The following is a 23,663-nucleotide window of genomic DNA, read 5'->3' as shown; positions in this document are numbered from 1 at the left end:
CGAAATGTCGGGAATTCGGGGAAAACGCGCCCGCTCCGGGGGCTCTGAGACCTCCCGAAGCCCCGGCAGCGCCGGGCTGGCACGGAAACACTGAGAGCGTGCCCGGTTTTGTCGGGTTTGAAGAATGGACGTAGAGGCAGCGCAGCAAACAGCGGCACCGCGGGCGGTGATCCATCAAAGGCACCATTCCTACAGAAATCCTGTCCCCACTCGCTCGTTTTACACACACACACTGAGAAGGGCTTCTATAAGAATCGGAGTAATTATTTTAATACAGAAAAAGAAATAATTAAAGTATTATTAAATATTATTAAAAAAATTTTAATAAGATATTTAATTTCCACCTTTAAATATTTTTGCTTTTTAGAATATATTAGAAGCAGTCTTTTCTTGTTTTTATTTTTTTTTGTAGTTTTTGGTCATTTCAAATAGGAGTTAACTGTATTAAAGTGGAAATGGTACTATTTCTAAAGCAGGTACGATGGCAAATTATTGATCATATAATCATCATAAATCATACAATACAGGATGAATTGAGACCTTCAGAAATGCCTGTTAAAGGAGAGCAAATGCTTCCTCACAGGTATCAAGCCAGAGATTCAGGAATCTACATCTGATCACATTTAATGACGAGATAAGGTTCCAGCCCCTTACACTACTTTACCTGTTAGCAGCAATGGAAATTCAGTCCAAACTGAGGATCCAGCATGCAAACAAAAAGCTTTTTTCCCCCCTAAGAATGGCCTCTGTGCTGTTTTCCATGGATTTGCCTAATGGCCCCGGCTCCCAGGGAGTCCCGGGATGATGCAGTGGGCTGACTCCAGGGTCAGGATCCACACACCTGGGTTCCCATTCACGCTCCCTGATGGTAGCAGGGCTCCAGCTAAACGAGGTTTTCTGCCTCAGTTTACCTGTGTGGGAGACAAAAGCTGCTCTGAACTGTCTCACAGGGATGTGTCTACCCTGAAAGTTTCTAAAACCAGTAACAAAATATGTATTTGTACTTCTTTTTACTCCTTTGGCTTCCATGGAGGGACTACAGTTAAACATGAGACAGCAGCTGCAGTTTGAGCCCATTGGACTCATCATCTCCATTATCAGCCACATTCCCTATTTCCTCCTTATTTCTAGAAGTTCAGCTCTACTGAAAACCAGAACAGAATTTGACCTACAAACCCTTTTTGATAGTGATAATATTAAAAAAAAAAAAAAAATTGGTCTGATAAACATGGTGAAAAATGTCTTGGCTTTTTACACCAAATACTGCTTCCCCATGGGATGAGAAGGGAGGATGCTCAGCCAAACCCAGATTTTTATGTTAAACTCCAAAAAGGGGGATGCTGACAACATGCAATGTGCTTTTCCTTCTGGTCTTTGTATAAAAACTCCTATGATATCTCCATCCCAAACTCAAAACCCCCCTAAATTCAAGTCAGCAGCTCTTTGCTGAGGAGACAGTGCCATAAGGAAAGGAACCCCCACTTTCCCAAATTTTTAAGAATGACTGTCAGCAATGAAGATCAATATAAACATAAAAGATTAATACTTCACATTTATATTGTACTCTGCTGTTTAAAAGCCCCTGACAACCACGAGGCCCCAGATGGCCAAGGGCCACACCTTCACTCAAATCCATGAGGGTTTGTGGCACTAATATTGGAATATTGATCCTCCAGCAACGGCAGGAATGGTGAATATCTCTGCAAAACAAGTTTATATAGGCAGAACCATATCCATTAGCTGACTGATTATCACAATTGCTCCAGAAAACAACTGCACTCCTCTCTTAAATCAAATCATGTTTATTTTGCCTGGTCTGGCTTCCAGGGTTGGCTTTTTAGGGTGGATTTTTTGGTTGCTTTGTTTTTACTCCTAAGTGGGGTGGCCTTTAAAAATGTTTTTGTTGACCAAGGCTCACTTCAGCTCTGAGTATCTGTCAGACAGATACACCAACCTGGATTGTGGAATAAAGAAAAATACATTCTAGATTTTCAAATAAAGGAAAAGGGAATTCTAATTTATCACTTTGCAGTGATTCAACACATGGAAAACTAAAACTCAGGGAAGAAAATCACAACCTACTGCCAATATGTCAGCATTTAAAACTTTCTATTCTACAACCTTGCATCTTGTATAGAAATATGGCCACCTAAAATAGAAAATAAAAAAATTTAATTTTATTATGTTCTCTTGACCACCAATTTTCTCCTAGTAGGAAAAAGGACTGCTACCTATTTTCCATAAAAAAACCTTTGTAGCAGTCCCAGAGGAAAAGTCAAAAGTTTGACTTGAAAAACGGAGCTACTTCAAAAGCATTGTCAAACAGAGGTGAAGGTTTCTTAAAAATGCATAAATTAAAGTGTGGTGTATTCATAAATATCTCCATAACTTTACACAGTATATTTGTGAGAGAGGTGCACATTTAGGGGAGGTATAGAATTGCTGTAAAACTAACTGAAATAAAGTAGAAAATCGATTTGTTTATTAGCTCCTGTTTGGGCTCTCTGTGTGTGTGCGTGTGTGTGTGTGCATGTGTGTGAAAAATGAAAGAAAAATGGAGAGTTTTTTTCAATAATAAAAAGGGAGTTGCACTGCAGGGCCCCTAAAGCTTGTGAAAAATTAAACTCGACGGATTCAAACTGTCCTATTTCCACTTCAAAAGAGAAGAGGCACTGAGCTCTTCCCAACTTATCTTCAAACGCCCAGCACCCTAGAAAGTTTCTTTAAAAAAAATAAAGTCTCTAGTTCCCCCAAGCACTGTACCCGTTACTGTAGCTGCTGTCTCTCCCTCTTCTAATTATACCCATGTGAGTCTATTAATCAACTTGTAAATTATTTAGAGAGCCATGCGCTGTCTTCAGCCAATACAAACACACTGCATGCAAAGACTTGCTGAAAACCAATGGAGCTCCCAAAGGGTCTCTGCAATGTTCAGACAGCTTGCAGCTCGCCAGTACAGCACTCTTAAAAACAAGAAATAACACCAAGCTTACCCCCTCAGATATCAAGATTTACTCAGCCTTTCAACTCTGAAACTCTGCACGAGTTTTTAACAAAGAGGAAGCTGCTCCATTGTCAAATCTGTGTTTCATGCTCAGTGATGAGAATATTAATTTGATGTCAAAAAAACCCCACAAACAAACAACCCACCCCAAACCAAGCAAAGTGTTTTCAGTGAGGCTGTGATCACAATCACCAGGGGACCCCAACTTCCAGAGGCTACACCAAAAAGCACCCCTTTAAAACCATGGCAATTTAAAATAAGGGGAAAAGGAAGCTGTATTTGTACAAGTAATAGTTTTCATTAGAAAACAGGAGAAATTAGGGAATTCCAGATTTTACCCCCTACGTGCAGACTGCCATTGGGGACAGCTTCAGATATTACTACTTTAAAAAAATAGAAAAAGGAAGGGGAAAAAACCAACACAGATTGTGTGTGTTCAACTCTAACAGGCTGCAAACAGTGCAATGTTACCTGTGTTCCATGAGTCACTTCTCTTACCACCTGAATCTTCATTTTGGTGGGAAAAAAACCAATTACCCAAACTAACAGCAGTTCTCCCAGCTGAAAAGCAGAATCTTACTGGTTTGGCAGTGGTTTTTTTCTTTGTGCTGCTTTCCTGCCATCTCACTTTTCTTGGCTCTATTTATTACAGCCTCACAAACAGATACATTGATTAGCAGTGATCACTCCATGATATTTCATCACAAAAACTGGACAGAATGACATGCAAATTTCAACTGACTGATGACCTTCCCTATCTTTGTGATGCCCCCAAAATGCTCCTGCTTGTCTTTTCATTAATAAAATGCAAACAACTCAAGGGGAAAACACCAGGGACATTTAGGTGGGGAAATCAAAAATGTTTTCTGCAATTTTTTGTTCTCCCAGGATATCAAATTCTGACAGACATCTTTAAGATGGTGAACAAAGATCCTGCAGATGGAATTTTAAGTTACTGTGTGTCCATGTTTTCAGTGAGACAGGTCCAGCAGGCAGTCCAGCCCTCCTCAGAACTGGAGCAACCTGGGGACAGGAATTCTGCTTAAAGGTCTCCTTCAGGCCTTTCTACACAGGCATGATCTGTCCAGGGGAGGGCCAAGTCTATGGAACTGCCTCCTCAGAACATTTCAGAAGGAATCAAACCAAATAAACTGATTTATGGGACTTGTCTTGCTGCCAGTGGGAGGGCTCTGGCCACTGCCCTCACCTCTTACTCCATTTCTTCCCAGGCTGCCCAAATGGTGTGTGCTGAATTTAGCATTATTGGCCAAGAGTTAATCTAACTGGAGTTAGTGACCACAAGAGTGGTCTCAGACTCCAATGTTGGTAATTTTCTGCCCAGAGTACAGTTAATAACAACTACCCAGTGTTCAGTGAAACCACAACATCCTAAAGGAACAGTCTCTGCATTTCAGACTGCTTGTCCAAAGCAACTCTGTGTTTATGACAGGCAGAAAGCTGTCAGGTTGCTGAACTAATCACCAAAAATGCATTTTTCAATATCTAGTGTGCACCTACTGTAGACTAGAACGTCCTGGGAATTAAAAAATTAATGGGCTCAAAAATATCTGCTGCCTTCATTAAGCAAAATAAATCACCATTTACAAAATGGAGGGTTTTGACAAAAAGGAAATACCAGGAAATACAGAAAATGGGAATACTGGGTTGCCTTTTGGGGTGAATAACAGAGTTGTCTGGGCTGTTCTGAAATACATGATGTGTACATGAAGCAGCAGTACAGGAAAGACAGCACAAAGAATGTTCATGAATCCTAAAGCCATGAAGAGATCCGGGTTAGCCAAGCAGAACTGGAGCAGAACAGACAGTGGGCAGCCTCAGTAACTCAATAATGAGCCAGCTTTGAACAGGCTGGGGTTTGAGCCTTGTTACAGCCCCACAACACGCCCTGTTGGCACATCTTATATGACTAATTGTATGCAATCAGTGGTGTCCACAAGAAGGGAAACACACTGAGATCAGTCCCCTGGGGGAGCATTTTAAGAATATATGAGGCATGCCCTCAAGATTTTATGGCACCGGTTTCGTTTTGACAAGTAATGATTTGAGAACAACATTTTCCAGGGTCTGCCTTTGGTTCCACTGTCCTGTGCCAATGTCACTTGCATGATTCCTCACCCACAGGAGCAGCTAAGCCTCCTTGCAACCAGAAATGTAGTGAAAAGGTTGAAGTTCTAATTGGTTTTCCACTTACGGCACTGTCTGATATTGACTACACTGAGTCTTTTCAAGTGAGATTTTCTGGAAACTGACTGCAGTCAATAATAGCAGGAGAATCTTTTCCCTGTTTTAACCTGGTCTGCAGCAAGAGAGCAAAGATGCAAAGATTCTTTGCCCACCTTTCCTCTTCAGTACCCTGTGTTATTCCATTTTCTCCAAGCCTCTTGTGAGGGCAATAATGAATTCTTGTTAGTGTTTACTAATGTAAATTCATTCTTTGTTATCCCTGGGAGAGGAGGATTAGCAAAATGACAGAACTTATTATTTCTGGTTTTGCTAGATGATATTTATCTTTATTCAGCCCTTAATTCTGTGCTGTGTCCCACCAAAGAAAAAATATATATATATGCATACCAGCAAATCTAAGGGAGAATTTTTAGCATAATGCCCAGAAATATGGTTATGATCCCTATTAACATTCAGAAGTGTTGTACAGCTTTATCTGTGCATGCCGTATTTAAAAAACTAATCTAAATGTGAAATAATTTCTAATTTGGAGGAGGAAAGGAATTACAACTTCAATTTCATTTTCCTGAAATGAAAGCAGCTCCCTTGGACTAAGGATGTGCATATTTTTAGGACTGGCTAAAAATTATGATCTGTGCAATTATTTTACTCCACTGGGAATACATCTCCTTTAAGGAACTTTAATGGTTAAGATGAAGTTTATAAAACACACAAAGAACATTTTAGTGAAGGAAGCTCTTAAAGGACCTATCTTGGAATAAACAGATTATCCCAACTCCCATCTCAGCCATAACTGAAATTTAGGGAGTGAGGTATTTACAATCCTCCTCTTTACAGAGATGAGCAGACAGTGAAATTAGAGAATGCACACAAGATTCTGAAATTAGTGGATACCATGAAAGACAGGCTCAGAGCTTAAAAGTATCTCCATGTGTGAGTTAAACTGCACCCAAAACCAGCCACATTCAGGTCAACCAGATTGCACAGGAAGGAATTATTCCCACACCTGGAGACCTCAGGTCCACTGCGTGATGTGCTCTGAGATCTCTCACCTTTGAGTTAAACAGCCATTCTGGGTATCTCTAACTCAGAAAATCCCCTCCTAGATCTCTGTGCCTGTTCCAGAGGACCCAACTTCTCTCTTCCAGCCTGCAGAGATTCCTGCTTCCCATTCCCATGGCTCCCACATCAGCTCCTACTCCCTGCAGTGTGGTGGCTGCCACAGGAAATGAATGCATTGAGCTGGGTGACTGCATTAGGAATAAATACAATCCATTCACTGGAGATGAAGTTCAGAGTTAAAATGCATTATCCTGTGGTTTGATAAAGTGCCCAACAGAGGGATGGCACCCTCAAAGCTGCAGGCTGCCAAAGATCTTTTGGAAATGCCTGGAAGAAGTCCTGCATCTCTTGGTCTGGTATCAAGAGAACCTCAGTTAGTTTCATAGGCTCATGTTTCAGAACTGTCGTCAGCCTCAGAATTAAGCTATTGTGCAAAAAACAAAGGAGATTTTCAAGCTTTCCACCTTACCAAATAAATTTCTTTGCTAAAAATAAAGGACAGTGAAGATTTCTCTTTGCTCAGGGGGGCTTTGCTCAAAATTCCATTAATACTGTAGCTTAACTGAGATTTCCCCATCTTCAGCACGATTGTCTCCTTGTGTTTGTACCACTGGAAACCACTGGGGCTGTTGCCAGAAATAGCACTGAAAGTTTGTCTTCCAGGCCATTGCAATTTGGGAAAATAAACATTGTTCCACCCTCCTGCAATACAACTTCTCTTCTTCAACTACAGATATTCTCTGATTTCCAACACCCACCACACACAGACAGCAGGACACCTGTAACAGGCAGACAGGTTTAAGCTGCTGCCCTGAGGAGCTTACAGTATTTATGATTTATCTGATATCCCTGCAGAGCCTTCCAAAAGCAAAATATGCTCAACATTCGTTTTGGCAGTCCCCTCCCACAACCAAAAATGCTGATAGAAATGAAGTACAAAGAAACATTATGTTTGAATTTAAAATATTTACATGAAAGTAGAGGCAACCATGGTAGGATTCTAAAAGTCAACATCCAAATGTAAAATGAAACGCAATATTGTGCTTTGAAACCAGTTTAACACAATAGAGTGCTTTAAAAACAGTTTAAGCTGATATCAGAATTCTTACTTTGATTTAGAGATTAAAAACATGGAATTCAGATTTGGAATGTGCAGGAGAAATCTGAATTTTACTGGAACAGTGAATATTTCCTTTGAAGATCTAAAAATCTTAGAAATCTAACTTCTGTTACGCAGTGCTACAAATCCCATGGAATGAGCAGAATTAATTGACTTTCAGGTTAATCTGATTAGAATCTGACCAACAAAAATTCAGGCACAATTTGGTTTTTGCTACAGATTTGTAACTACAGTGTAATGAGACAACAACGTGCCCTACCTGGGCATCCATTGTCAATGTAAGGCTTAACGAGTTCTCCAAGTTTTGTGTTGTCTGCAACAGCTTCCTTTAGCAGTTGCCCACAGCAAACTAACAGGAAGGAAGAACAAAAAAGATACAAGGTTAAATTTTAAAAAGGAGGCAACAAAGAAAAGAAAAAAAAAAAAAAACCAACCCAGAAGCTGCATACTGGAATAAGGTCACTGAATAAAATAAAAGTTGTGTGTTTTTTGAGTTTGTTGTTAGGATTTTCGGGTTTTTTTGGCCAAGCAGAGTGAAAAGCAAGGAGACTGAGGATATGGAATAATAATAATAAAAAAGAATACATTTGGAAAAGAACATATTAAAAATGGAGAGAATGATATTAATCAGATGTATTTCTGAAATAACAACTCAAGGGATTGCTAGTGGCTTCCACTTTTGATAAACTTGTAATTACTGAATAAAGTTCCAGCTCCTGAACAGCATCTGAACCACACTGCTGGAGGTGCAGCATAATGCTCAGCTCAGGGAAAGGCCTCCCTGGATCATTTAATGATTGTGTAAGAATTACATTTTAAAAACTGTGCTAATGCAATATTATCATTGATTTCAAACACACAGAACTCCAGGAGATGCAGATTTCAAGTTTGAGCCAGGACAGCTGTACATGAAATATTGCTGCCTTGGCCTTGGAGAGCACTGGCTGCCCCAGATGATGGAGTTTACAGAGAGGGAACCAAGACAAGGAGAGGTCACACAACAGCACAAATCCTGGTTACAACTCCAATTTGGTAAATATTAGGTAAAGGTCCCCCTGTATATTATTGAATTAATAATCCTACATGGATTCCTTTCTTCCTGGAACCAATGGTACCACCAGGCACCAACTTGAATGGAAGAAGATGGAGCCCTTTCACCTGTTTATTGCTGTTAATCCCACTGTCAGGCCACCAGGAGTGAGAACCACCCCCCAGCAGCGTTTCTGGGACACAGCTGATAGAAGTTCAATGTTTAAGTGACAATTTGAACAGTCACCAGTTGTCCTGGAGAAGCAAATTAATATTCACAATAAACAGTGTAAAAACATAACAGAAACTCAGTGCACAGACCCCAATTTAAGACACCTGAAATTTACGCACCTAAATTCAATCCAATTCATGAGATTATTTAAACATAGATTTAAATTTTTAAAGCCCAATGGCCTAATAGAAACGAAGTGTATGCTGAGTATTATTCTGAAAAATCATGGTCTTCCAACTCTGTATTAAACACTTAATTCTTCTAATATTTGGGTTAAAGAATAATTAAAATAAAAGTCAACATATGGGTAAAGCACGGTAATGATTTTTAATAAAAAGAGCTGCAACTCTCTCATAAAGTAGTTACTTTAAAAAAAAAAAAATGCAAATTTTGACCTAGATGGAACACTACGAAACTTGCAGTTTCAGAAAGTCAAAAAAAATTTCAAAAGGACAAGACCAAAATCATTTTTAATACATTCAATCATGTTTTGTTTTCTTTAAGCCAATTACACAACTATTAAAAATACAGCTTTGAATACATCTACCAGTATTTCTTTTTTCACATGATATTTTAAAATACAGCAAAGGCACAATAACTGACAGCAGAAATATTCTATCCAACCTGCCTTTTGCTTAACTAAGAGAATGTGACTAATCTGCAAATTTTACACCAACCAGACATTTTTTAAAAATAATTTATGGCTACTCCACTGTTAGAAGCCATTGCAGAGCATGGCAAATATTGCACTGATCCCATCACCAATCTGCACTTTCAAATCACAGAACTTTTTAACATTTAAATGCTAACCATGAACAAATGTCATGCAGAATTTTTTGGACCTCCTTTACAAAAGAAAGATGATGCACTTTTAACTAATTCCTTCATTTTCTCACACATTACTCCAGATGTGCAGAACCTGAGTCTTCACTAAAGTTCAGAGTGGATTTTTATTTCAGAAGTGCCCCAATTTTGGTCAGACAGCTGAAACTGCAGACATTACTCATGATCCACTGATCCACAGAAGAATTCAGAGCACTACAGGAGTCTAACAATAGAAAAATACAGATGTGAAGGGTATAAAAAATGATGAAATGACGACTAAAAAAACGTTAGAGCTGGTTTGTCACAGCATATATACTTGGTTTACACTTCTTCATTCAAATACTTTTCACTCCCCTCAAAAATTTGACATCCACAGCGATGGACAAAGAGAGACATTTTATAAGCAAGTAAGAAAGACAGGCAGCAAAAGATAAATGATCAAAAAGAGAGAAAGGGGGAATTGAGCAAAGTGCATATTTACTGAGAACTTACTGTTGACAACATCATATTTCTGAGCTATTAGTGCTGCCTGCAGGCTCTTCCCACTGCCTGGGGGGCCACAAAAGAGGATCCGTGGTGTAAAGGGGGCGGCAGATCGGTGCCGGCTTTGGACAAAGGCAAGAACTAGAACAGGAGAGAAAGGCAAAAAAATACAGGTTTTAACCTATTTCTTTTAAAAAATTAAATATAAACATTGATTAACTACTCTCTTTAAAAAAAAAAAAAAATTGTCATGTTAATCATGGTTTATTTTATCAGTGAAACATCCAGACTCTGCACTCAAGATCAGGACCCTGATAAAACTGTCCTGTCAGCAATTTACTCTGAGAGGCATTTTAGAAGTCTCACTATCATTACACTCCTCTTTCTTTCATCAGTGCCTGTCAAACCATTTTAAAGAGCAGATTCAATTAATAATTGCTCTCTTACCATGTTGTTTTTAGCAGAAGTAATTTTTGCTTGATAGCTACAATTTTACCATGGAAATTATAGAGGGCTGTAATTACATTTAATACTTTCTGCAGTTTCTGAACAAACATTTAAGTGTAAAAACTCGGGATGTTAAATTAATGACATTTATCCAGCTGCGTGTGATTAAGACTCCTAATTACAATATTACAGACTTGTAGCATAGTGTGCCATGACACTGCTCAGCACTGACAACACAGAAGTGTGTGGATGTTTTATTCTTTTACCCATCATTTTTGTGTAACTTGTAAAGAGTATTTGAGCTTCTCTGCCTGATTCCACTCATTTGCTGGACATCAGCCTCCTAAATTTTGCATCAAGCAGGAAATAGCACCTTCAGGTCAACCTGCAGGTTATGAAGCTTTGGAAAGAGCACAGGACATGCGAAACATCATCAGCGTTGCCACATTTTAAAGATCTGGACTTTGTTACAATCTCAAAAGAGAACCTGAGAGATCACCAAGAAGCCAAAAGATGTCACAGCTTTGGCAGTGAGGACAAATTGGGATCATATTTGGACGTAGCTGTGCCCCTTTGATGGCTGACAATACCAGAGAAGGGAGCAGCTCAAACCATGCAAGTTTTCCAGGGATCAGAGAGTCAAATTCCAAGACTAAACTTTATGGCACTGATCCCACCTGCCGTGGTTGGCCAGGATTAAAGCAGCAAGGACACATCTGCACAGGTTTTGATTCCTCTGTGACTGCAGTAGATACAACTGAAGGTGAGCCCAGACAAGCTGCAGCCTCTCTCTGTTTTTGTGAGATTTTCAATTCCAATAAAAGACTCTTTGGAGAGTCCTTGTAATAAAGAAAAGTATTTTAGTCTAAGGAATAGGACAAGCTTAAACATGAGTGTTTGTGTGAGTCATAAACTATATTAAAAAAGCACAAAAGGATTGGTGGAGAACATCTGGAGGATCAGGATTTTAAGTGCCATTGTCAACACATTGCTCTGTACCAACAATTTTTCAGAGAACCTTCCCTTAGACACTTTTGTATGATTATAAAATCTTTTCTAATAAAGAAGCATCTCCAGCAAACTCCAATTTCTACACAGCAGACCTAAAGTACTGAGAAACTAAAACTGCAACCATAGGGGATTGTATCCATCTCTTTATGCTGTGCTGGAATCCTGCTGACCAACTGAACTGGGTGTCACATCCCACAGTAGGACAGCAGCAACTGCATTCAAGTTCACAAAATTTTATAATTGTGTGAAACAATCCACAATACTGCTCATATTTATGACAGATCTCCTCTTTCTTTTTTAACTCTAGCTGGGGCAATAAAAATACGTAACCAAAAACCTGGAAAATCCTACCAGAAAATAGTGTGTTTGCTGCATGACTTCCTAAACCCTGAGTATCAGCTACCCAAGCAGTGCTCCAGTTATTCTGAATATTTTTCTTAACCCAGTGTATTGAAAAGCACAAACATTACAGGCAGAGCACCCTGCTTACAAATGATGCTTAATTTGCAGTAAATAACCAAGTTAATTAGGAGTAATGATCCCCTAGACAGTCTCCACATCTAATTATTCTTTAAAAAAAATCTGGCTGCTTGATGCACTGCAGAAAAAAGATCTAGAGAGGATTTTTTCATTCCAGTTTTCAATTTATCTCACTACATTATTAATTAATAATAATTAATATTCAGGCACTCACATTTTTATTTACAATTCAAGGCATGAATTCTTTATGAATGATGATATGAACTTTTAAATTTAATTAAGTAATTTAGAGGTAATTAATGTGTAAATTCAGCATATAAACTTCCTACTTGTTTATCTTAAAAGTGCAGCACTTGTTATTAAAAAAAAAGACCTTTTTGAGATGCAAAATTACTGGGATATAACAGATCATCTGCAGACTGACAGCTACAAAGTACATCATCAATTGGTCTTTCTGGCAGTTTCCTTATTCTCTTCTAGAAGGATCAACATTAAAAGTCAGACTGCATTACAGTCAAGCAAAGGAAAACAAGAATTGTTGAACAGGAAAGCTCCCAGCACAAGCAGCTTTTAAACAATGAAATGTTTAAAATGCTCAGCTTTGAACTACCCCTCCTTGTTGTTCTCAGACTTTGGAAGGTACTGGCCCTTTGGGAGATGAACAATGGAGCCACAGGGCTCCCTTTTAGAAGGGAGACTCACAGGAATGACGGTGACATTTGCTCTACTGAGTCAGCTGTTCCTTGGCAGGACTGCGAACTAAGAATTTCCAGTTATCTGCTCTTACTCCAGTAAAATAATTACCAGGAACAGCCCAAATGCTGTTCTAGAGAGAGCACAACTCAGCTGGGAGCCATCTGTGTTGCCTAATCCTACAAACTGACTCTAACAGCCAGGAACTACCCCTCAAACAGGACTTTCTCAGCTGTCAGGCTTGCCACAAAGCACGTATTTACCCTGTGAGAGAACATCCACAGAGGGCTGGTCTGCATTGATCGATTTCAGAACTTTCTGGTAGATGTGGAAAATCTCTGGGAACTTTCTGTGATATTCCAGCAGCTTCTTGGACACCTCCTGCTCAGAGAGATCTTCGGGTTTCACCAACCTCTGCTGCACCAGGGGGTCACTTGGCCAGTTGAAGGTTGTGTGGAAAACCTCTACAGAGAACACATGGTTAGGAACTAAGAGCATGATTTAACAGGTCTCTAGTTAAGAATGCCCCTCCTAATTTCACCCTCAAAACATCCAACCTGATTTTTTTATTGAGCAACGTCAGGATTTTATCTCATGATGGATGATTGATATAAAACTCAACAGACATTACAGAGCTGAGTCTATTTGACAGCTTATTTTATTTAATGGAAATGCTTTTATTTAACCTAAAAGCTGCCCTGCACCTCAGAAACAAAGTAGAACCTAGCAGAGATGCACAGCAAAATTGTAAACTCATATGGACAGATCTAACCTTCAAATATTCTGTACTGACACAGTCCACTGTTTGCAGGCTCAGTACTGCGCTTTACATTTCCCTGTATTCTATTGGCACTGCAAATAAAGCAACGCCAACAAATACCATTTCCAAACAAATTTATAATTACAAATTCCTACTGATCCTTAAAGGGATCCCATTGAAATTTTAACCCCATCAGTACTACAGTGTTTCTGAGACCAAGCAACACTCAGGTTTGTAGTGGAAGTCAGGAACAAACATACTGCACCTTGTGTGAGGGGATCAAGCCTTTTCCCACCACTCCTCTCAATCAGCACAGTGTCTGGGGCATAAAGCATAACTAGGCAACAAAAAGGAAAAAAGAAGAAGAAAGAAAAAAATGTAGCTCTTGTTAATCACTTGCTTTATTCCCTGTAACTGTTCAGATGTATCCCAAGATTAAAGGTGGCTGAATTTATCTCAAGCACATTTGTCTCATTCTCATTTCCCAGCATTCTCCCTGCAAATATTTTACTTCACTTCTAATCAGAATTTTGCTGCACCTCCTGTACAATACAGTGGGATAAAATATCCATGAATCCAGTACCCATGGGCACTAACTGTCCCCATTATCCAAAAAACACCACCAGCAGCAATAGAAAATTGTCTCTGGAGCCTCAGACAGAAGTTCCCACTGAGAACTCGAGACTGATTCTCTTCTACACCACAAACCATTACTTTTCACCCAGGTACTTCAGTGGTGAGACCAGTGAAACTAATTTTTTTTATAATCTCACAGAAAAGTCTTCAAACTTGGTTAGAAAGCATCAAAAGAGGAAGAATCTGTCAGATCCCAGGGTTGCTTCTGGCTAATCATGCTCACAGTTAAACACTGTAATTTAATTACTATTTTCACTGCATTTGAGTACAAATTTCAAGGTTTCAAACCTTTCTTTTTATGATTTTCTTCTCTGTATCAAATGGCTTTTTCAGGCACTTTTCTCCCTGTTAAGGTACTCACACACTGTAAATCTCATCCCCTCTCAATCTTCTTTTTGATTAACTAGACAGACTGAGCTTTAAGATTCTCATTCAGGTCTTGGTGGCACAGATATAATTGTGAGCAAAACTCAACTTCAGATGTTATTAGGTATATTAAAAATACATGCAAGTACTAGACATTAAACATTTTTGCCTAACTCTACTGCAGTGATTCTGAATTCTTCATTAACAGTTGAATATCATCCAAATCAAATCCAAAGTGACAATTCATCAAGTTGGATAACACTCCATTCACTGTGCACTGGCAAGCTCTGCACTTACCATTTCACACTGCATTCCACACAATTGCAGTAATTTCTTACATTCTAAGTAGGTCTTTTAATGATAATTTGGGACAACTGGCTTCTCCTGTATGGTAAGGGCAGCTGTCAAGGTCTTGTCTATCAGCCCTTTGCCAGTAAAACATTCCACCCAAAGCCAGCCAGAATCCACCCGCACTCTGAAAGGTCAAGCTTGAAGTCGTGTTTCCACTTGGTGAAGTTTACATTCCCTAATTCAACAGAAGCATAAATTTGTATTTAATACATGAGGAACTGATTTAGTCCGAGGATAAAAGCTGATTTTTAGAGAGGGAAGTCAGGAGCAAAGCTACTTGGAGCTGCTCAGAGACACTTGGTGCAGAGTCTGGAATTTACAGAGCTCTGATGTGGAAGGAGAAAAGGGTGTGAAAGACAGGGCTTAAGGTCTCCCAGGCTACCTCAGGCTTTCAAGTGACTCTGAACCCTACTGAAACATTCTGCTGTCTGGTGACTCTGTCTCCAGCATTGGTATTGAATTTATGGAGGATTTTTTGGACAAACCCTTCTAGTCTTTCCTCTTGGATGCAATCACACATAAACCTTGTACTGCTTACCAACATGCCTAGGAAAAATGCCAGATGATTGCAGCATCCATGCCTGCTCCTGATTTTCAGGGAAGCCTTCCAAAATCCATCCCTATTGAACAAAAACATGAAACAGTTATTGATCCTGGAAGAGAAAAAACCCCAAAACTAATACTAAATATCAGTGCTATTTGCACAAACATTACCTCATTCTGATCCATCCACAGCACAGTATTTCTCATGGATGCTTGTGAGAGAAGAAAGCAAACATGGAGCACTGATAGTTTTGTGAAATGCATGCACTGATTCCACTGCCACACAGCAATGGGAACTTATGGGTTGTAGCAATGATTTTTTTTTCATGTTTCAATCTTAAAAAAAAAAAACCAAACCAAAACCAAACCAACTTCTATCTTGAATAAAAATAACCCAAAACAATTTCTACAGTTTTGAAATATTCAAAAGGATACCAGCTCACACTGTGTATATAAAAAAAAAAGGAGCTAAACAAATCTAAAGACAGATTTAATGCCAAGAATACTAAGGAAAATATGCACGCTTTCATTATTTTCTTAAATTATACAGGAAAACTCACAGTAATGGAACCAGCGTTCCCAGGGCTAATGAAGCAACAGAGCAAAAGAAAGAAAAAAGAAAAAAGAGCCTTTTGCTCCCTTAAGTCCTTGTTATAGCCAGCTAAGTGTTGGATTGAGCATCTTTAAAAAAACATTTACAGATCTGTGAAATACCGTAGGAGAGATGCAGCCTCACTCAGTTTTTGTCTGATGCAGTATTCAAAGTCTAATCCACTTCCCAGTCTCAAGCCTGAAACTTCTGAACTTCCCCTAATTTATCTGTTAGTTGCCTAAGCACACATGTCCTTGCTGTTAAATCCCATCCCTCAAAATAACTTTGTGATACCACAGTAAATCTGGGAGCCAGCTTTGTACAGAAATAAAGGAGATATTTTAATATTGCATTAGCTGGCAATCATTATCATCTCCCACATAAATCTGGTGCTCTGTCAGTACAGGGTCCAAAGGTTCTCCAAGTATTTCAGGGAAACCTATCTCCAGGACTTCTGTAGGAGGGAATGGGCCATTCCAATTACACAAGAAAATAGAGCAGACTATTTAAAATTCCTTAATTAGCCTGGTTTCAGGAACATGTCATTCTGCTGATAGATGTAGAAAATACAAGATTCGAGTATCTGCAAGCCATTTTTGCCACTCCCAGTGTTTGCTCTGCCAAATTAGAATGAACCACTGGCTAAGGTCACACAGGTGCTGAGAAATCAATTTATCCCTTGGGACTTGCAGAAGGCAAAGCTGCACAATGTTTGTAGTGCTATGCCAGGAAGTTCAGCACTAGTTTGGAATATATTGTGTACAATATATATATATATATATATATATATATAGGCCCAGATCTTCTAGGGAGAAATGGCATCTGAGGTCTGAGGCAAATAAATCGATACCAATTTACACAGACAACAAATCTGGCTTATTTTTTCCACTCTTAGTGCAATGTTTTTGGAAACTATAGCAAAACAAACGAAAAAAAAACCCAAAAACCACCCCACAAAACCTTATGTCACTACTGCTTATGGCTCAAATCACATAATGTGCAACAGGCAGCAAATACAATACTGTATTTTAACAATCCACAGCAAACTTCAAGAGGTTTACATACAAATTTCAAAGGTCCTTAAAACAGGCAATAAGCAATTTTATAGCAAAAACTTTTGGCTATTTAGGAAAACATAGCTCAATAAAGAGCTTCCAGCAGCAAATATATTTTAAGGCATTAAACAAATGTAAAAGAAACAGTACAAAAACAGTGAGCATTTTGGAGCTGATTTCCAAAGGTCTCTGAGTTGCAGGGTATCAGTCAGTCCCTAATTAGAATACATTATCCATCTACTTGACACTTCAGTGAAATGTCTATTCCACCACAGAGCTGCAGCTTTGTTCAGAACAGGTTTATTGATATTCTGCTGCATTCCCTCTCCATACCCCCAGTGGCTTGGTTCTGTTTTATCACACATCAAAAAGGCCGTATGCTCAGGGCACCCCATGCACAGCTCGGAGCTGGAGGTCTGAACAGCTGCAAGTAGTGTGGTATCACAGGAGGGACAAGCTCCAAGCAGATGTCACAGATAAAATAAAAAAAAAAAAAGGGGGAAAAAAAAAAAAAGGAGTGAAAAGGGAGTGTGGCTTGGGAACGGAGCAAGAGGAAGCGAGACACAGCAGAGCAAGACCTGACTTAAAATATGCCTATCGTGCTTTATGCAAACACTGGTCTTTTTTTGCCCTCCTGACTGTCATTAAAGTGTAATTAGTAACTTCACATGGTAAATTTGTTTCTTTAAGAAGCCATCTATTTTTGGTTCTTGATAGCAGTAACCTTCTACTCATGCATGGATTGCACCTTATCACATCAAGGGTGGAACAAAGGCTAAAAGTGAGAAATTCCATGGTGCCTGCACTCTGTGGTCACTGCTCCCCCTCTTCCAGCTGGGAACCTCCCTCCTTTCCTACATGAACCCTGTAAACAGAGACTCTGCTGCTGCCTTAATGCCAGGTGAGCTGCTCCTTGGAGACCCAGGCCATGCTGAAAATCAGCAACAAGGAAGCACTTTCAAAGCCATCACTTTCCTCTCCAGACTCCAGGAATCTGGCGAAAAGGAAATGCTCAAGGTCATTCCCAAATGTAAATCTCCCTGCTTTGCTGGCAGTTCTCTCAGCTCTGATACCAAGCCTACATACTTTCACACTTTCCACCACAATAATAATGACTTGGGTATTCAAGTTCCCTCTTGTTATTTGACCTGTACATCCTCCATATTTCTTTTTAATTATCAAATCCAAAAATCGACATTGCCTTTGAATAAAGGAAAAGGAACAGCAGAAAGTTGTTATATATATATTACATAATATATTATATACAATATCTATTATATTGTTTTATATATATTATATAATAATGCTGAATTTTGTGGCATATCAGAAAAAAAATCTCAGCCAGAAGCATAAAGGTCATGAATACAGCTGCTTTTAGGAAAACAAGTAGTCACAACAGCTTTTCCACTTTATTATTCAGTGGTTTTGAATAAGTAGTACATGGTTTTCACTCCCAAATGGAGAAAGGGGTCAGACAATAAGAAAAAAAATAGTATCAGTAATAGCTCTGCCAGTATGGATCTAAAATTCTGGAGATTTTCAGAGCATGGCAGACTGAGGAGTGCAATAGAAATATTGACAACCCAGCTCTTGAAGTCCATCACTACTAGCAGTATGGATGCTGGAAGAAGCTCAAACCTTGCCAAATTTCCCATTAGAAAGGAACCTCTTATGCCCCACATTAGTTTTGTCAGTTGAGTAAGGTGCAAAGATGTTTTCAAAAGTTCCATTCTTCTCTGAAAACAGAAAAATGTGGTGAATGGGCAGATTCTCCTTGGAAAAATCTTTGTACTATCACTTTCTTTGTGGGGATTTTCACAGGGAAAACACGATGATCTTTAGCTACCAAGGTAAAACCAAACAGAACCGATCAAAGCAAAACCAAACAGAGCCATTGCTCTCTTTGCCTTCCCTTTCAAGGGCAGCCACTGCCCTTCTGGGCTGTTTAATACCAATCTCAAGTCATTCTGCCACTTGTTCTGTGAATCACTGGCCTAAGCTTAGTTTCTGAAGATCCTGAGCCTTCAGGAAGCTGGCTCAGCTCGCTCACTCTAACACATCCTGAGCAATCTCTCTCCCCTGGCTTTCTCCAGCTCCATGAATTCCCTCCGCAACCCCAGCAGTCAGAGGGGTTGCAGCCAACCCTGCAAGATGAAAAGTCTCTGTATCAGCTTCACAAGTCCCAGGCTCGAACATAATGTTTGCAATAAGTTTTCTGTGTGTGCTGCGAGACCTCCCCATCTGATCCCTCGCAGTCCTAACTACGTTTGTGTTAGAAGAACACATAACACAGAGCCTCAGCAGAGCTGTTGATCAATAAAAATGTTCTCCTTAGAGAATGCCAGTGACATCTATAAACCCGTGAGTGTCAAAACAACGGCACAAAAAATTCCTTATTCCTACCGTCAGTGGGACAAAAGCTGTACAATTAATGCCAAGCCAATGACACCACAAGGAGAAATAAAACAAACAGCTGGTGGTACTGTGGTCCAACATCCAGCTCCTAATCTAGGAACATTTTCAGTGAAAACATGCTGACTCATGTTTTGAAAGAAATGGCATAAATCTGGTCAATGATGTAAAAACCCTACAGCATTAATTCTGTTTTGAATTACATGAGGAAAATATTACATTTAAAATGCATGGATCTGCTTTCAAAGGAGAAAATAATTTGTGGTCACTTTGTGTATGTCTATCTATTAATGCAAAGATTTTTAATAACCATCACACCTTTGAAAAACAAATGATGTGTTTTTCCTAAAACCAGCTGAAACCTCAGCTAGGTTGATACCATCCACTCCATTCTTGCTGAATATCAGGGAAGCTTTATAAAGGGTTTTTTCCCCCCTGGTTCTGTAAGACATCCAGCACTGATTCAGTGCTGCTGGTGACAACAACAGGAACATAAAATGGAGGCAGGACTCTATGCAGCTGTTGGCATTTTAACCACCATGTCACCTTACTCATACATGACCTAATTTAAAATAACTGACTGAGAGATCCTTCCCTCATTATTGACAGGAGAACTAAAGCCATGCCAACAATTATAGAAAGCACGGGGAAAAAAAGGTGGAAAATAAGATGGATGCAGAGATGGATGCAGCCTGTGGAGAGCAATGGATTTTGCTTGTACACTGACAGTAAAACTCACTTTAACAAACACTGGAGAAAGTAGCTGTTGAAAACGTGTGTTCTTTTAATCAAGGAAAGAGACCTATGTGAAAAAAAAATGAGCATTTTTAGAGGTTTTAGAGCTCCTGTTATAAAATAACTAAAAATACCACAAAAATGAACAGGACTCTACACCCCATGTGTGGTTTTAAACAGGTTCTCCTGCCAGCTGAAGGGCCTAGGTCCTGTGCGGATTTATTACAGATAAAAAAATATATTAAGTGCTACCAGATAGTTGATCTGGAGTGCTAAGTAACTATAATGAGTTAAAATGAAGTAAAATAGCTCAGCTAAAAAGACATTCAAGGAAAACCAGACAGACCCATATAATTCAAGCACAGTGAATAGCAATGCAAAAGTTTAATTCTACTTTGCAAATTCAATATTAATAGGTCAATTATAGAGTAAGGCCTGCAGTATTTTGTAAAGAAAAGTTGATACCACTTAGGATTTCTGCAAATCCCTTTACTTTTTCTGTCTAAGGATCAAAAAAAAATCGTTGTTTCAGTGTCCCAGATGATGAAACATGGAGCAAGAAACACGGGATCCCACATATCTGAACACAACCAAACCAATTCAGTTGCCTGTTTGTGTAAGCTAAGAGTGAACATATTCATTATTACCTAGAAAAGAATATATTCAAGTGCAGCGTTTCCTAACACAGGAAGAAAAAAGAGGCACGAGGAGAAATAAATAAAATTGATATTACTAATGTTAAGACGCTTTTCCACCCCTTTCCTCAAGAAGAGCCAAAACCTTAACATATTGATTTTTATCAATTTTCTGTTTATCTGTTTTGTCCACTCCATCTCTGCCAGTTGCCCCAGGCAATCAACAAAGCTCTGCTTGTTCAGCCTTTGATCATCTCTGTGCTGGAAGATTAGCATATGCATACTCTCATCCTTCCCTTTATCCTGTTAATAAAGCTCCAAACTCCCTCCGCTGATGTTCAAGAAAGCAACCGGCTCCGGAGCCCCCGATGATTTGCCCCCATTCCCTGCTCTGCTCAGGACTTGGAATGCTAAGTACCATGCACGAGTTGTGTAAGTGCTTATCCACCGGCCCTCTGAGGAGCAATTCTTACTTGTTTGATGCAGTCCACGTTTGACAGACGTTCCTGGATCAGATTGGCCCAAAGCGCGTTGGGAATTTTCTAAAGAAAGAACAAAAAAAAAGCTGAATATTCACAATTGAGTTCAAAAGGAATTTTACCATGCAGGCACGTTGTGGTTAAAGGTGAAGTGAGATGTCTTCTTGGAAATAAAGAAATAAATAATTCTGTGCGAGTCCCGGGTCATTAACATGAGTTAATGACAAAGAGTTAATAAGGGCACAAAAATCAGTGTTAAAGGGAAGCTGAGCACAGAGCATGAATATCCATGGGGTTTTTGCACACTGACATGGAAGCAGTGCCTAGTTTTGCACACTGACACACACATTGGACATCAGACCTGCAAAGGGATCCATAAGAACATCACATCCACAAAGCATCCTTCTAACCACAAGTATCTGACCCTTGACTGCCCCGTGTGTCAGAGGGCTCAGCTTTAGGGACCTTGCCAGCTCTCAGAACAGAACCTCAGACACTGAGCAAACAACACAAAGAGTCTGATTTTCAGGTTTGTTTCATTGCTTCAAGTAACTCTCATCATCCAAAAAGTTTATTTAAAATGTATTTTATAGTTGAACTTGGTTTATTTTTAAACTCAGGACTATGAGATAGGATGGAAACTGCATCTGCCAATATTTTCAAAGTGCTGTTTAGTTCTGTGACTATGACTTTGTCCATCTCTAGAGATGTTTTGTAAGAAGGTATTTGCTATGGGACAGGAGAACAAAGTTCCTATACAGATTTAACACTCCTCAACATTTCTACCATTGTATTTGATTTCCTGACAAGAAATTAGCAATACTCTTCTTTCCTTCTAGTAAGAATTTGCTTCAATATCTTGCTAATTTAGGCTTTCATTCTATGCTGAACTTGGTTAAACTGTGTTAGCCAGTTTAATTCAAAGTCTAAACTTCTGTCCATGCACCTCAGCCATTAATCATTTCACTAAATGCCTTGTCTTATTCATTCTATCATTATTGGTAAAATGAATACTGAGAAAAAAAAATCTGCAATCAGATTCTCTACCTCCCAATTAAGATAAATTATCCTTCACTGAACAATGTGAGCTTGACTCTCTGTTCCCTGTAGTTCCATATATTGTGGGTTCTCATGTCTTTTTCCTAACCAGTCTGAAGGGTATAAACCTGAAAAGGAGTATTTCTGGAGGCTTGGAGAGGTTGATAGGGCAGGAATCAGATCCTTCTCTGTATTCAAGATAACCTTTCAACATATTTTTCCAATCTGTCACTGATTTTTAATAATAAGACAATTAACTACATCACTGATCAACTAATCCTGGAAAAAAATGTTCTTTGGACCAACTCCTTTGAACATCAATTCATACAATGAAAAAATGTGGCTGATGATGTAGAAAGAGATCATAAAATCTCCTTCACTAGATGATGAAACAATTACACCAGGAGTGGGGGAAATGCTAGCACAGAAGGCACTTTGAAGGAGGGTGGAGAAAGTGCTCCAGAACACACAAAAGGGACCAGTAAGGCACAGCCCAGGTGGCCCAGCCAGGCAGGGTTTGCTTGGCTTGTTTCTCTCTATTGTCCCCAGCTCTCAGTGCCTCTCCTCACATCAGCCATGCATGAGGCAACACTCAAGCAGGTAAAAGAGAAGGAGGGAAGGAAATTGCTGTGTTTGTTGAGAGTCAGCAGGTCCCAGAGGGTGCTTTGTCAGAGCCTCCTGCAGCCCCTCGCTGCCAGAGCCTGCTCGGTGCCTCTGAGCCTGTCACCTTCCAAAGGGGCACCACGCTGCTCCCAGGAACAGCCAGGGCTCGCTGCTTCTTTCATGTGTCATGTCAAGGCAGGCTGGAGACTGCTGGGGGCTGCTCTGCTAAGCCTTGCCAAATCAATTTAAACCAAATTTATCCTAACTTCTCTCTGTGCAGTGGTATTCTTGCTCCTGTCTTTTGAGCAGGGTTTGTTGCACAAAAAAAAACAACCAAGGACACACATTCAGGTATTTCAGTGGTTTAGCTCCTTCTGCTCTCTGTGGCTCAATTCCAGTCTCATTTCCTGGGCAGTTTTCCACCTACTGAGCAGTGGCCTACAAAATCATTTTCAATAGGCTGCTTGCAGGATGCCTAACTGTTCAACTAGAAATCAGGGTATCTGATACATATCAGGTAGTCCATTGATAATTTATCTCTCATAAACACACAGATACTTTGTGAGCCTGGTAGATGGGACTGCACCTCCCAGAAATCTGCAATAATGGATAGTGACACGCATTTGATAACAGCCAAACCACACCTCACCTACAGAGCTGTCCCAACATTCAGTGCAGTTAAAGGAAACACTGCTGTGGGATTTTGGTCATGTTCAAACCACTTTTCTATCCATACTGGTTTAATCACTATTTCCATATTTGCTGAAAAACTGTACCCATTCATGATTAATTTTAAATATTCCATGTTATTTCAGGGATATTATACTTCAGTTTCCATGCCTGGTCTACTCAGCATTATATTTCAAT

At 39.5% G+C, this 23,663-nt stretch overlaps 1 protein-coding gene across 5 annotated transcripts in view; it reads right to left on the bottom strand.

Moving 5' to 3' along the window:
* The window catches only part of AK8 (adenylate kinase 8), a 63,662-nt gene that overhangs the window by 32,236 nt on the left and 7,763 nt on the right, over positions 1-23,663 (bottom strand). The window contains exons 1-8 of one of the 5 annotated variants that reach the window (XM_017745671.1): positions 21,150-21,218; positions 20,046-20,108; positions 15,419-15,459; positions 15,243-15,324; positions 13,617-13,688; positions 12,855-13,055; positions 9,970-10,101; positions 7,651-7,740 (exon numbers count right to left, since the gene is read on the bottom strand). In XM_017745671.1, coding sequence (XP_017601160.1) covers positions 7,651-7,740; positions 9,970-10,101; positions 12,855-13,055; positions 13,617-13,688; positions 15,243-15,324; positions 15,419-15,454 — 613 coding nt within the window. In that variant the 5' untranslated portion in view covers positions 15,455-15,459; positions 20,046-20,108; positions 21,150-21,218. Of the gene's footprint in view, positions 1-345; positions 912-7,650; positions 7,741-9,969; positions 10,102-12,854; positions 13,056-13,616; positions 13,689-15,242; positions 15,325-15,418; positions 15,460-20,045; positions 20,109-21,149; positions 21,219-23,663 lie in introns of those variants that run through there. The other 4 variants (XM_017745672.1, XM_017745673.1, XM_017745670.1 and 1 more) reach the window with 4 other exon arrangements.

The sequence above is a fragment of the Corvus brachyrhynchos genome, unplaced genomic scaffold (genome assembly GCF_000691975.1).
Source record: "Corvus brachyrhynchos isolate BGI_N302 unplaced genomic scaffold, ASM69197v1 scaffold59, whole genome shotgun sequence".
In the NCBI taxonomy this organism is placed as follows: Eukaryota; Metazoa; Chordata; class Aves; order Passeriformes; family Corvidae; genus Corvus; species Corvus brachyrhynchos.
This window is presented reverse-complemented; position numbering and strand designations above follow the sequence as displayed.